We start from the raw sequence: 15770 nt of genomic DNA, 5'->3' as shown, positions 1-15770 counted from the left end.
ACTCTTCGCTAGGTATAGAGGTTCTCTAGCTTTAAGCAGCTTTTAAAGTTATTTAATTTTAGCATTAGCTGCTATAAGCTCTACCTAGGAGTTTAAGTTAGTTGCTATTTTACTATTAGAGGTATTTAAGGGTCCTATAGCTACTTTACCAGCTACTATATTTCTTAGCATTATAGTACGGTTATTATAGTAACTTTTAATAGGATTCTATAGGGGTTCTAGTCTGTGCGTGTTCTATAGATCTTATTATTCTTTTCTATTCTTCTAGTTCTATTTTATTCTTTAAGTTCTAGTACTAATCTTTAGGTCTATTTCTGTGTTCTGTTCTTATTTATAGTCCGTAAATATTTTTAAGTTCCTTTTTAGGAAGAAGAGGTAGTTAAGCTTTAGATAATATTAGCGACTTAGTTAATTAAGGCACGAGTACGGTAAGAGGGACGCGCAAGCCTATATAATTGGTAGCCTATAAATAAGGATCTAAAGCTAGAGAAAGGAAAGGAGACAGAGGGCGGCGCCGCTTAACGTTATATACGATCCTCTAGTTACGTAACGGCAACTATTTAGAACTGTGTGAAACTGTCTACGACTGTTTACAACTGTCTACGACTGTTTACAACTGTCTACGACTGTTTACAACTGTCTACAACTGTCTATAACTGTCCGCTATAATCTACCAATATCTATTAGTGCCGTAATACTTAGTAGGATTTACATCCTAGCAGAACTTAGTAGGATTTAGTAAAACTTGGCGGAATATAGTAGATTGCCGTCTCGTGGTTAGTCTCTAGTTGTTAAGTCGGTAGAAATAGGTAGACGTGTATAAGGTATTATGGGGGTGTCCCGTAATAGTTATTAATATATAATTATATATATGCCCAATCTAACACCTTACTAGTTCTATCTTTACCCCAGAAAGGCCTTACTTATACTACCCTCTAAAGTATCGCCTTCGTGTTCTATATAAGGTAGGCTGCGCTGTAGTATCTGTAACGGGACTGCCGTTATAAGCGCTACGCGGTACAGCTGGTTTCCTTTTCTTATTTAGCACCGTCGGCAAATAGTTTATCCGCCCCGACGCCCCTATATAGATTTAGCGCAGCTGCATTCCTTTTGAGCTCTCTAGCAATCCTCTTGAGTCTCCACGACAGCCGTACGTAGCTATCAACTCTTTTGAATCTGATGCCTGTTTATCTAGCGTTCGAATGTAATACATCGTCATCGTGACAGTATCTATATATACGTTGCATATGCTAAGCATATGCAACGGTATACACCTACTGTTCTTTATAGAGTGGGCTGCGCTATAACAGCTGTATATGCTTAGCATATGCAACGTATATACTTACTATTCTATGTAAGGCAGGCTGCGCTGTAGTGGCTGTACATACTTAGCATATACTAAACATATACATATACTCACTAATAAAGCCGTTTAACTACCGCGATATATTCTCGTGGGTGTATGTATAGACTTGGCATATGCACCGCATATTCAGTGCATGCGGTCGCTAAGGTAAATTGTGGCTACCGATGCGCGTTCTGTATGGGTAAAAGTGTGGCCCCGCCGACCTTTTTCCGGCGCTCCATCGGTGACCCCGTTCAACTTTTCCGTGACCCTGCCGAGCTGCACCCCGGGTTAGTGTCTCTCAAACTTTCCCGAATCCGATTCTTACGCCTAAAACCAACTTAGCGTCTTTTATCATACCGTATTCTTAACTTCCGCCACACCTCGACGCCACAGCAGCAATTACAAGGAGGTAGTTTAGGAGAGACATCATTTCTTAAAACACCCTCAATGGCAGCACCAAACCACGGTCTTGATCACGTCAGTCGCTATCGCCTTGAGGCGTAATTAGGTTTTAACCCTTTTGCATTTTTAATCAAACATTACCCATAAGATTTCACCTCTCGTGCTGTTCATGTCATACGTGAAGACGTCGTCTGCAACGGAGGAGGTTTAAGAAGGCTTAAGAAAGCTTCACAAAGTAGATTCCATGGTCACAACTCTTCCGGATCCATATCCGAAAGCAACAATACTCCTATAAACAGCAATACGGCTTGGCCGATGCTCCGGATGAAGCCAAAGGATTCGCTCGTTATGGCGGCTCACTCATTGCCCCTTGACAAAAATAGAAGGTGGAAGCTGTGGACTGGTCATAGCTGTACCATCAAAGCGAGACGATAAAACAGGTAATGACCATGTCAAATGAAAGGAAGTTGGGGTTGTGAGTCCTCTCAATTCATAGATACAGCCGTCATTGTCGCTACTTCTACCCTAGGCGACTTCGTTTCTGCCCCAGTACCGAGGAAACAAAACTCGTATCCGCTTCGTCCAATGTAGAGAGCGGTAATACCTGCTCCAAGGATTCCAAAAAGTACAACTTGGCAACACCCTGAATCTCGTTAACAACTGTATTGTTCCCTTGTCCCGGTATTGGAGCGTGATTGATGTTGAATCGAACACGATCTTTGAGGTCTAACAGTTTAGAGTCGAGTCGGGCTTTTGCGTGTAGCTCTAGAAGTATTTGGCCGGTTCTCATCATCTCGAGAAGGCAATGTTCCAGCTCTGTCAAAAGATCGTCACGTTTGATGCTATTTCCAAGCTGCATGGCGTAGCCAAGGGTTTCTTGTACCGCGTAATTGACCTTGGAGCCGTAAAAATCACCCTGCGCTCGTCGATATAAATATCCTAAAAACTGGGTACTTTTCAAGTATGCCAGGAATGCCCTGAGAAGCGAGAGACTTGGGTCGAAATCGACTGGAACTTTCCGATCTAGATATTCGGTCATCTCCTGGGTTCTGAGATAATCCATAACGGTCCTGTGGAGGAACTCGACACGATCACTTGGGCCATTGACCTCGAGAAGGCCACGGCATCGGGCGTTGAGACGTCGAGTCATCTGCTTTTGCCTAGCTTCGGTTTCGGATGCATCAAGTGTTTGTATGGGCAGCTTTAATGCATAATCCTCATCTTCCCACTCTTTTTCGTGGAAATCATAGATTGCAGTCAGTGCTGGCTGTTTAGCAGTCAGTGCTATTTTCAATGTTGTCGCCATTTTCTGATTGTAAAAAGGCTCGACGGACTCGAGAATTTGCTTGAAGAATGCTTCGAGGTCCCGAGGAACACTGTCCAATCTCTTTTTCATGTCCGAGAAGTTGTCATACTCGGTAAGGCCGTTTCGCAGAAGCTGGGTCACCAAAAAGACCCAAAGAAAAACTCCGGCCGCTCTCTGCGTTATCTGATCGACGAGCCATTTGGCATTTTGGCTCTCGATATGCAGTTCGGGCCACCGTGGATGCTCTTTCAGTCGACTCTTTGAGTAAGATCGGATATCTTCCAGAGTTAATTCATGCATATATAGCTTGGACGATACGCTCCGGCCAAATGAGTACTCAAACACGTTCCAGGGACGGCTTGAAACACACAGCTTGACGTGCGGTGATTTGGTCAGTTCGCACAAAGTCGCACAAAAGTCGACATGATCGCCATCAAACTCGTCTAGCCCGTCAATGAAGAAACAGAATTTGGCTGAAATTGTTTCTTGGACTCCAATTCGCTTGAGTACCGCGTGGAGCTCGGAGACATACCAATCTCCATGGCCAAGTTGCTCTTTTGGTTTCGGCCATCGCTCTATGCACGTTGTCTCGATTAGATCCGGTAGTTGGCGGAAGATGTCGTACAGTAAAGTCCTTAAGAGGCCCTCAAAGGACCGTTGCATTGGCGTACCGGCGCTCCAGAAATAATGGCTCGCAATGACCACAGTTTTGAGCTGTGCCCACTCGGACAAAGCTTGGGAAGTTTTTGGATGGCTGGCGATGTATTTCATCAATGTCGATTTACCCGACCCTGGTTTACCAGACACCCAGAACCAATCTTGCCCCGTTTTGAGCCAAGAAAGTACGTTGCCTTTGGCTGATGACACGTCGGAAGGGCTCTGCTTCTGGTTCTCGAAGATCCAGCAGTAAGTGCGCCTGTGAGCCTCGGGCACAGACTGGAATCGCGTCGGGCGGCTCTCGAAGCTGAGACTCTTGAGAATCTTCTGTTCTTTGGCGACATTCGATTCTGAAAAGGATAGTCGGGACATCTGGCTTTCGAGCGATTCTATCTCGGCGGGCGAAAACGGTTTATGAACCAGGTTCTCTGAGCTCGCAGTTTCCAAACGAGTATTGATTTCACCGAGAGCCGTATAGATGCTGTTTAGCCTTGCGGAATGTCTCGAGCTTAGACGTTGACTTTCCGAGCGGAGTTTTGTCAACTCGCTGTAGCAGATCCTCTGCCAGACACTGATCAAGGAGTTAACTTGCGCAGATTTTGGGCATTCGATACTTCTTACCTTGTCAGGGAACATACTTGGAGCGTCAAAGCCACTTGAACGCCCTGCAACCTCTTCTCCAGGCTTGCGATCTCCCTCTCCTTCCACACCGTCATAAGAGCGATCCTGAAACTCTGCCAACGGGTCCTGGAGTCAGGCTCACATTTGAGCTTGGGAGCCACTTCCAAGAGCTTGTTGCACTCATTTATGCACACCTGCGACAGATCGTTGATTGCTGACGTTTGGGCATCCAGGAGAGACTTGTCCTCTACTAAAAGTTCAAGACCAGGCTCCATCTTCGAAGGCTTCCGTAGCAATGTGCTTAAATCCCGAAGTCGCCCGTAGACATCTTCAATGGTTTGGATGTGGCCGACAGATCCCTTGGCCGAGTCAAAGGTTTCCTTGGATGCGGAAACCAAGTTGACTGCAAAACCAACAAACTGAGCAATGGCCGCGGCTGCCCCTAAAGCGGTAATGGGGTCCATGTCGGTGGCTTTTGACCAAGATAGAGAGGACAGCGGGAGGACTTTGTTGTGAAAGAATCAGGGTTGGCGAAATCTAATCTTATCGCGATACAGATCGACGATACGATATCTATCACATATCGGGGACCCCCTCTTGGCTCGGTCACCTACCCCCTGTTTCTATTGCTATCCCCTCCCCTTTCCTTTCCTATTGCCTATACCTTTCTCATGTATATATAGAGGCCCTAGAGCCAAATTTAATAGACAGTCCTCATTCTTTGATATTCCGATCGACACAGATACTGCAAGGACACGTCTCCTTCCAGCCGCATTTTTCACACGGGCAGCAATCAGCTCGATGACAGTATTTCCTAGATTCCTTTTCAATCCACACGCGTTTGTCGTCGAGAACATTGATAAGATCAATGAACAGGTGCTGCAGACGTCTCAATCGTTGATCCGGAACCCTCTCGTTCCCGCCGTTCTTCGCAGTCTCGACTTTAATGATACCCTCGACAATTGGACGAAAGAATTGGCGGAAAGGCCCATTGCAATATTTATACGCAGTCATATCAATCATTTGGGCGCTCTCATCAGCCTTGCCGTCTTCGTCTTCGCTATCCCGGGGGCTATCGCGCTCCCAACCCCTATAGAACGGCGCTTTGTCTCTGCTATCTTCCGTCGCTTTGTCTCCGCTATCCCCGTAGCGATTGCATGTCCAATTACTATAGAACGTCGCATAGCCTATGCACACCAGCTCGTCACAATAATCCGTCGTCATCAGCTCCCCAATCGCGCTTTGCTAGGATCGCCACAGCGAGAACGGTTCGCTAAGGGGGTCGGGGGGGTCGTCGTCAAGACTAAACGCCACGATAATTTTTTGGAAGGTTTTAGCCAGCTTCCTGTTCTTGTCGTCGGTTGAGAACTTCATAAACTGCGCTTGCCGACGCAGTATAAAGGTCCATGAAAAGTACTGGCCCACGAGGAAAGCGGTGTATCCCTTCGGCTGGTAGGGTCCTACAATAATTGGTCCGTGCGCAGAACATCAAAACACTAGAACTAAAAGTACGCGTATATTCTATATAGATTTAATTAATTACATTAATTAACTATACCTACTAATTATACTTCTAATAATATAGACTTTATTCTACTAACTTAATATTTAATTCTTCCAATGGCCCAGCCTAGTAAACACGCCCGGCGCGAATGGTCACCGGAGGCAGCGCAGATACTCGCAGGCTCAAGGAGGGCGAGGCGACAGTACAGTGAGACGGGCGAGGTCCACCACCAACAGAGTTATAAAGCCCTAAAGAATAGGCTTAAGAAGACAATACGGAAGGAGAGCAGAAACAGCTGGCGCCGGTTCCTTAAGGAAATTACTTCAGACCCCACTAAGCCACACAACCAGGGACTTTGGCGAATGTTAAAGTGGAGTAGGCGAGCCGCAGGGGAAACGCCAGGGGACCCCCACCTACCCGCACTACGTCGGACAGCACACGACTAGTACATAAATAACAACGGGGAAAAAACAAGAATACTAGCAGAGAGGTTCTTCCTAGGCGTAGGCCAAGCAGACTTACAGGACACCAGCAACTAAGACTACCCCCTACCCCTAGAGATAAGCCAGATAGTCTTAACAAAGGATATAAAAGAAGCTATTCGGAAGCTCCCTATAGGCAAAGCGGCAGGACCAGATAGGATCCCAAATGAGGCAATCAAGGCTGCGTTAGAAGCCTTAGCAATACCACTAGCGAACGCTATAACTACCTGCCTATACGAAGGTAATCTACCAGACTGCTATAAAGTAACAACTACAGTCGTCTTAAGAAAGCTAAATAAAAAGGACTACTCTCTCCTAGGAAGCTACTGACCAATCGCCCTTAAAAATACGCTAGGAAAGCTTCTAGAAAAGATAGTTACAGAGCGCATATAAGACGCCGTAGAGGAGCAAGGACTACTACTATGGATATAAATGGGCGCAAGAAAGAAGCGATTAACCCTCTTAGCCCTCTCCCTAATTACCTTTAGCGTCTAGGCGGCGTGGTAAGCCTGCCTAGGATGCGTAGTATCTATGCTCAGCTTAGACCTAAGTGGAGCCTTTAACAACGTATCGCATAAGAGACTCCTATAGATCCTAAGAAAGAAGGGTCTACTAGAATGGATAGTTAAGTTTATATAAGCCTTTCTAATAGGGCGCACCACTAAGATAGTGTTTAAGGGCTATAAAAGCGAATTAATACTAATACCTACAGGCATCCTATAGGGGTCGCCCCTGTCGCTAATTCTGTTCTTATTCTTTATATCTAAGCTACTAGAGACATTTGAGAGCAACCAGGAAACAGTAGCCTTAGGATTTGTAGATAATATAAACCTAATTACGCGGGGAAACACAGCAGCAGAAAACTGCACTAGACTAAACTAGGCGCACGACAGGTGCGTCATATAGGCAAAACAGCATGGCGCTAAATTTACACCAGATAAATACCAGCTTATCTATTTTATAAGGAAAAGGAGGGCGAATAACGACCTAGCGTTAATAGTAAGCATTTAGGGCTGCGAAGCAAAACTAGAAGCCACCCTTAAGGTCCTAGGGGTATAGGTGGACGCTAGACTAAACTGGAATGCGCATATTACACAGGCGACTTACAGGGGAGCAGCAGCATTCGCAGCGATATTGCGTATCGCAGCCTCGACCTAGGGACCCTTATTTAGACGCACACGACTACTATATATAGCTGTAGTAAGGCTAACAATGCTATACGGCGCCCAGATCTGGGGCGTGGACCTAAAAGGCAAGCTACTAGCAAAAAGCTCCCTAGAGCCATTAGTTAAACTATAAAACTAATGCCTACGTAGAATCACAGGGGCCTATAAGAGGATACTACGTGCCGCACTAGAACGCGAAGCAGTAGTACCTCTACTAGATATATACATAGACACAATTGCTATGTAGAGAGCAGCTACAGTACAAGACCACCTAGTGGAGAAGGACATACGCCAAACACTTAATCGTATATGAGGAGTAAGGGCCCCCCGGAGGGGCAACGCGCCTAAGCTTACAAGCCAGGAAGCCCTCCGCCTACGTGCGGTAGAAAAAGAACAGGAAATACGGGAGCTACTATAACACTAAGTGGAGACCCGGCGCCACGCCAGCGGAGCGCCATTATAGCAGCAGAGGATAGGAGGCCACCAGTATAAGTGGAGATCCACTATATGCATCGCAAGATGGGCAGATATTAAGTGGAACCAACGATAGAAGAAGGCGGCAAAAACATAGAGGGCAGCCATATGGATTACCCTATAGACGATACTAACTCTCCCCCTATACGAAGGACAGATGAAGGTAGAATCTACAGCCGCCTTTCTACTAAGGATAGAGGTTCTAGGGCTAAATGCATGGCTAGTAAGCATCTATGTCCCAAATATTACGCCACACTATATGTGCGGATGGCCTACACAGTTAGTACGCTATATACTACTATTCTGCAACCAACGCACTATAAGAGACCAGTTATTCGCTAGAGTAGGCACAAATAATATTACCCAAATGCTCTTTATAAGCAGGGGTCTACATAAAGCAGCATAATGGCTTATAAGCTAAGGAGTCCTTTAGCAGTTCCAGATAGCAAATGAGATCCAGCAGGAGGATACTAAAGGATACGCCCCCTTCCAGTCCCTTAGAGACTGGACACCCCCTACCTAGTTGAAGGTGGCACGCCGGCGAATCACTAAACCCTTCTACTACCCCCTAGATCTTCTAAGACACCTTGGAAGCATGGTATGTAAGGCAGACATTATATAAAGGTATATAGGCTAGGCGAAGGCGGAGCGCGTAAGACTAGCTGAAAGGATATACCTAGGTTTTCCCCCCTAGGGGGTTTTTTCCTATATATAGAAGGTAGAAGCCTGTATAGACCTAAAAAGGGACCGAATCGGGCGATAAATAGAATTAATAATAATATTTAATTCTACTAACTTAAAAGGTAAAAGAACCTCCCTTATAGCTATAGCCGTTACCCTCCTTTAAACCTTTACGCGTTACGAATTTTAATAACTATAATACCCTAAATCTTTCTCTAAACCTTAATTAATATAACACCTTAGCTATATTTAAGTTATTCTTTACTAATAAAATAATAAATAAGCTTGCGAAGTAGATAAATAAATATATAGAGCTCTATTCTATAGAGAAAGAAGCTAAGTTTACCTATAGGTAAAAACTAATAAATAGGTAGAAATTATATGCGTACTTTAGTATGCTAATTTATATAGGCATTACTATAGAATCTTTTATTAAGGACTACTGTAATAGAACCTTATAGCAGGAACTATAGTGGGTTCGTTAATAGGCTAGGTATATAGGTAATATAAATTAAAGTTAACAACGTAATAATAACTAGTGGAGTAGTTGCCTAATAGATTAACTCTAATTATATTCTAAGAATTACTATAAGGAAGGAACTATTTAGGTAGGGACTAAGGGTCCTTAAATATACAACCGTACTTTTATAAAATCCTTCTTATATATAATATACGTGTGCTCTATCTACTCTATTACGGATTATATAGATCTTATAGATTATATAGATCACGTTACGTAACCTTAGTTACTATTCCTCGTTATATAGCTCTATTAGCTCTATCTTAAACCGTGCTTATATTAACTAACTAGCTTCTTCCAACTTTTCTCTAAGTAGTTATAATATTGTACTTAAAGCGTCCGTAATACTATCCCCCTTCTCTTTATCTTTATCCTTAAAATCCTATATATCTCTAAGTTATTTACTAAAGGTGTAATATCCGTCTAATTAATTTAGTTAATATTATTGCTTATTATACCTAAAGCAATTTCTTCTTCCTCAACTATCCGTCGTGTTCGCACTATTACTGCAATTTTGTCTCTTAGTGAGATTATACTATCTCCGTATTCTCGCTGTTTAAAAGAGGGGTTAGTCTATATTGCGTTAGTAAACCCTTCTTTACAATAACCGTCCTCTTACTTAAAGTGCACTAAAGTAAATATTTATTTATCCTATAACGTTCGCTCTATCTCTAATACTAAATATATATAACCTATTACTTTTAATAGTTGTCTAGTTCCCTAATTAATTTGTCTTAGAGTTTTATATTTAATTTACTGCTACGCGGCTAGATAATAAACTGTCTATTACTCTAGCAGAGTTACGCCGTTCTTATAATACAGAATAAAAGGCTGCCGATACTTAGCAATAGGCCCTTAAGTCTTGTCTTACGGCGTCCACTTAGTTAATTTGTCTTAAGAAGGTCCATAAGAAGGTTTATTCTAAGAAGTAAAAACTTATAGAATAGGGTCTATAGGAACTTAGTAATAAAAGAACGGATTCTCTTCTAATAGAGAAGGAAATAGATCTAAGTAGCTCAGCAACTGCTCTTCTTAAGTCCCCCTTAGATAACTTATTTTTTTAGTAATCCTTTTTTATTAATGCTGCCTAATCTAATTTCTTCCGATACTCCTATACCTTTCCTATAACGTTTTTTAAATTCCCTAGTAGCTCCTAGGTAGTCTTAGTATAGCCTATCTACTTTACCTTATACTATATTTTATTGTTAATGTCCTTATAGTTAACGATCTTTAAAACTTGCTATTTATCTTCTTCCTATCCTCTATACGTATCTACTTTGTAAACTAGTGGCTTAATATTCCTATATACTGGCTCTAGTATTATAATATGCTATATAGGGTAAATCTTTATCTTAGCTAGTAGGTTTAACTTAAACGTAACCAGTAAAATCCTTTATTTAATTTTAAAAGGTCCTAGTTTAACGTGGTCTAACTTCTTACTTAATTATTAACACTTAAAATTTTTATATAGTAGCTATACTTTATCTCCTTCCTTAAGATCTAGTCCCTTAGATCTTTTAGTGTTGGACTTATAAGGGGATATCACGTAGCTACGGTTCGTAGATAGTATGATAATTGTTATTCTTATATTCTTGAAGAAAGGGGTAAGGAATTTAAGGTTCCTTACCACGCTAGTGCCGCGGCGGCACGTGATGGCAACTTGCTACATGTGACGGCAATATGCCTTATATGGTGACCATTTGCCTTTATTCCTAACACTAGCAACTCTTCTTTTGTGGTTGCCATCTATATATATATACCGCTTAACTAGCGGAACAAAAATTAATCCTCCTTACTTACTATTGCCATTATAATATAAGTCTCGCTATCCCAAAATTTGCCTCTTAGCACGTAGTGCTTTCTTGCTTATAAGTTATAGGTAGGTATCTTATTAGTAGGGCCGCTAAGGCGCTAGCGGTAAGCGAGCCAAATAGCGATTTTCCATCCTAGGGATGGAAAATCCTAATTGGCTAGTTTAAGTTAGGGTCTGCAGAATCTGACTAATTAGACAACTTCGACTGCCGGTTAAAGTTCCTGGACATCTTAAGACCTTACATGACTAAGAAATTTCTAGGGACTCCCTTTTAACCTAACCTTTAACTCGTATACGCAGAGTATTTATATTAACAAACGTCTCTAGTGCCTTATTTGGGTTCGCCTTCGTTATNANATCTNCCGGGTTATCTTAGCCATTAATCCATTAAATCTTAAAGAGTTCTTAACGCTCGTAGGATTGCTAAAGTGCTATAATATTAATTATAAGGCGCTTCTCCTTTGTGGTACCGAGCTTGACTAAACACTTATAGAGGGAAAATAAATTGGTGTATACGATTGTAGGGATAATAGGAAGTTTAAGTCGATCTATAATTATCTTTAGGGTAGTTCCAATTATAATTGCTATATTAACTCCGCTAACTATTCTATATATCTCTAACGCTAAAACACTTTAAGTAACGCGCTTGCTCTTAGTTAAGCTCTAATAGATAAGATTGCCATAGATTATAAAGTCATTCTCTTTAGTAAATTCGTTCGCGATAATGATCTTATATCCTAACTGGGAGCTAAAATCTTTATTATTTNTAAANNATCTATTAATAAATATAAAGAGCTTAGCGGTAGGAAGATTAATAGGTATATAGAGTAGTCCCTAATTAAGATGGTTTATTTACCAGAAAAGACGTTTATTTAGGGCAAGAACGTCGTCCTTAGTTAGTTCCTAGTATTAGGCGGCAACGGAGAGATTAAATAAAGCCTTAGGTTAATAGATAGAAGCAATATAAGCTTCGCGAGCGCGTTGCTCTATATATCCTTGCTTTAGGGAATTAACGTTAATAATATTAATCTTCTTACCTTAACCCTTCTGGCGTAAAGTAATGGAATCCTCGTTTAGGGAGAGGATGCATCCATTAAAGAGTAATGGTATTGTTAAGTTAAGCTTTTCCTTTAGCTTTGCTATAAGATTTACCTTTACTAGCTTATCCTCTTTAAGAGCTAAGAATTGGTCGTCTCCTAAGATAATTATATTATTAGTTTNNATACNNANAATTCCNAATNGGGTTCCNNTNGTTATAATAAGGAAGCAGGNATNNAATATAGAAGTAGTTATTAAAAGCTTCTCTTTATGGTGCTTACTGTAGGTAGCCTACTAGTGAGTTCCTGCCTCTGCGATTCTATATAATGGCTTAAGCACAACTATGATCGTGTCTTTAGGATACTGGTGGCGAATTTGCTCCGGAAGGTATGCTAATATTAAGCGCTAAAGGTGCGTCTCTAATTAGGTGTAGGCTTAAGTAATATCTCGCAAATAAACTGCTATTCTATTCTTTATTAAGGAGGGAGCTAATACAACAATAACTTGCTAACTAGCTCGTTGAATTATAGGAGATTGTATAAGAATTATCTCTTTGCTATTATTGTTGTAACCTTAGATAATAAGCCTTAATTTCTCAAATAGGGCGTCAGTAGCTTTGCCCTTAATCTCGTTAACCATTCTTAACTTAAAGATGCGAACTCCATTAAACTTAGTAGGGTTATATTTCTTAAATTTAAAGACTCCTCTTATAATAAGACCGTCGATCTCCTGCTTGTCGGATGCTTGGAAAGGAGCTCCTAGGGTTATAATACGACCTTCCTTTTGGAGCTATTTTGCGAGCTTAAAGTCAGCCTTCTCTTTGGCTGTTATAAAGGCCATTAATAACTTGACTCTACTCTCTATAGCAGCAACGAATTGCTCTTTAAAATTAATAAGATGTTAGTAATTTTATGATCCCTTCGGGTAACCTTTACCGCGTTATAGTTGCGGCACGTCTACTATAATTATATTAGGATTACAGTCGCCTTCTAGGGCATGTTAATTATGGTTCTCCTCTAGGGTATCTTCTAGGGTATCTTCTGGGGCATCCTATAAAGGCTCAGAACTGTTATCTTTATAGTAGGGCCTAATAACAGTTAAACGGAATTAAGTAGGTCTATAGGGCATCTAAAGAGTATAAGTTTAACCATTAATTGCAATAAGTTTATATGGGCCTAACCATCCTCCCTTTTTACGCCATACCCGTACTTTAGATTGGAGTGGCAGATTAAGCATAGTCAAGGTATTTGGGCTATTTCTTATTCCTAGTGCGTTATTAACCTGGCGCGTAGCGTATAGACGTCATACCTCCTTCGTTGCTTTATAAATAGCCTTAGCTCATTATATAATAAAGGGAGATAGTAGAGAATTGTTAGTTATTTAAGGGTAGGCGCTAAAGACTAGTAATGTAGGTATAAGTTCATCCGGGCCAGCGGAATCGTTAATAGCTTTAATAGCCATTTATAAGGTAAGTTCTTCGCTAGCATCCTTTAGTTCTAAAGAGATAATCTTATATGCGCGGCGTAATGGCGTGTAATATTACTCTACTTTTCTGATACTATTATATGCCTTAACAGGGACTTCCTTAACCTTAATTGCCATTGCCTTTATTTATTGTCGGAACTCTATAGATAAGAAGTTCTTTCCTATATTGTGGACGATTTGATTAGGGGGTCCTAGGTAGACATTAATCCAATATAACTAAAGGGTATCCCATATATTCTTAGCTGATATATCCTTTAAGAATCGTGCGGCTTGGAAGGAGGTTAAGAAGTTAACAACTTAGAGTACTAGCTTGCTGCTAAGGTATATAACGTTAACAATAATATAGAAGTTAAAGTTATAGTTATCTTTAAGGGTAAACTTAAATCGGCTAGGGGACCTCTGGTTTATTTGGTAGTAGTAGCAGTATTTTATAAGATACTTAATTGCCTTAACCTTAACTTTATAGCCTACTCGCTAAAGAACCCTAAGTAATTGGTGAATTAATGGGTGACTAAAACGACGGTGTAGTTAGCGTAACTCTAACTTAGTTAAATAGCTCTAAGTAATACTCTTTTCTGGTTATTAAAGGAGCAGCTAAGGGTAACCCTACTTACGTATAATAGGCACCCGATTATCTCCCTACATAAGCATATTCTTAAGGTTATTAAGCTTAATGCCTAGTTTATCTATATCTCTAATGCAAAATAGAAATGGGGTGTTTGTGGGAACAACGTGAAAAGTAATATACCCTAAGGGGGTTTAAACCCTAATTATGCCGAGAGAGATTATAGTACCTTTACTAAAACGAATTGTGTGTTAGCCTACCGTTAAATAGTTAATCTAAACAAAGCTATTAAGCTGCTAAAGGGCTCAAACTTAAGGTTCTCCTACTGTAGATACTTCTGCGGCTCTAGTATCCGGTATAATACCATAAAAGACGTTCGCTAAGTATCTATTATCAAAGGAAAACGCGGAGCTCTCCTTTGGCTCGTTAAAGATATCTAACTTCGTGATAAAATGGAGCGTAGATTAGTTATTAAGAACAGCGACGGTTTATATACTATTTACCTCACTATACTCAGTAAAGTATTGGTTAGGTAAGTAGTCCTCAATTTCCATATCTATAAGGAGCTATTCGGTCTTATTAACCTCACCCTTAAGGTCTTCTACGCCTTCGTATTAAACCAGAAAGCTTTAGAAGTAGGCCGCAGTAACCTTATAATTTCTGACGTTTCTTATACTCTAACAGAACTTATTATATGCCTCTTTTCGCTTATTAAGGGAGTGTCTAGTTAACTAGCAATTTGGCTTCTTATAAATATAGCACTTCTTCTGGCAATTACTTCAAAATGAACCTCTATAAGGACCTTTATAATTACCTTATAGTCGACGTTAATCGTACCCTTTGCCGTATTCCCTACTACAGCCGCCATATATTTAATTAGTCTAGTTATAATCGTGTTAGTTAAGAACGCTTAGTTAGGTAGGGCTTTCGGTATAGAGCTATTGAGATTCTTATATTCGTATTGCAGTACCTATGGCGGAGCGTAGCTCAGTATATACTCCTTTAAACGTGTCTATAGGTTTATATAGCGCTAAGTTACACTTAGGAACGCCACGGCATGCTAAGATAACCTAGTCCCTTAGGCTGTTCTTATTTTAGTAAGTTTTGGTAAGTCCATATTAGATTTTCTAGAGTTTATTAAAGAGTAGTTAAAGACACTCTAGGCGAGTCATTGTTAAGTTAGAAGCGATAACTCTCTAGAATATAGTCTCCTGCTATTCGGATATATAGAGTTAGCGGTTTTTGTTGGTTTTAAAGTGGGCTCTAGTAAGCTAAAGCATTATATTAAAGCTATAGTTTTTACCTACGATATGGTCATAATAGAACGTTGCCGCCTGTCCCTTTAATATAATAGAGAAAGCATGATAGAACTGGTGGCGTTAAATTCCGACCTTATTACAGCAGTTATAAAAGACCTGTAGTTTTGCTCCGAGTATATTATACAATTCTCCTCTAAACTTCTTCTCTTCATTTAAATATACCTTTATTAGATTCGTGACTTCTTAAAATAGAGGCTTATCGGTTGGCTAGGATAGAGGAGTTAGAGGTGGTAAAGGTAGAGGAAGAGCACCTTTAGGTAGTAGAGCACCTTTAGGTGGGAGAGTAGCGTTTTAGGGGTTTCGTTCCGAATTAAAGTTGCCTTCCAAAGAATATAGGTTGGTTTTAGGTTTCCGTAGTTAACGTATAATCTTAGCTTCCGTCTATACTG

General features: G+C 40.8%; 2 protein-coding genes across 2 annotated transcripts; one reads left to right on the top strand and one right to left on the bottom strand.

The window, feature by feature from the left end:
• Window positions 1-2270: 2270 nt before the first annotated feature.
• Window positions 2271-4798, bottom strand: K441DRAFT_570179 (uncharacterized protein; the record flags this gene model as incomplete). Its single annotated transcript, XM_067643902.1, has 2 exons — window positions 2271-4284; window positions 4335-4798. The coding sequence occupies 2 exons, from the start codon at window positions 4796-4798 to the stop codon at window positions 2271-2273; spliced, it is 2478 nt and encodes an 825-aa protein (XP_067502031.1).
• Window positions 4799-4958: 160 nt separating this feature from the next.
• K441DRAFT_663227 (uncharacterized protein) lies at window positions 4959-5848 on the top strand. Its single transcript, XM_067649162.1, has one exon. The coding sequence runs from the start codon at window positions 5136-5138 to the stop codon at window positions 5697-5699; it is 564 nt and encodes a 187-aa protein (XP_067502030.1). The 5' UTR covers window positions 4959-5135; the 3' UTR covers window positions 5700-5848.
• The last annotated feature ends 9922 nt before the right edge of the window (window positions 5849-15770 follow it).

The sequence above is a fragment of the Cenococcum geophilum genome (assembly GCF_001692895.1).
Source record: "Cenococcum geophilum 1.58 unplaced genomic scaffold K441scaffold_32, whole genome shotgun sequence".
Lineage (NCBI taxonomy): Eukaryota > Fungi > Ascomycota > Dothideomycetes > Gloniales > Gloniaceae > Cenococcum > Cenococcum geophilum.
Note: the sequence above shows the minus strand (reverse complement) of the source record. Positions and strands in the feature narration are given on the sequence as shown.

What these genes read in the sequence shown, in the direction of transcription:
- K441DRAFT_663227 (XM_067649162.1), top strand. Translation starts at nt 5,136, where the DNA reads ATGACAGTATTTCCTAGATTCCTTTTCAATCCACACGCGTTTGTCGTC.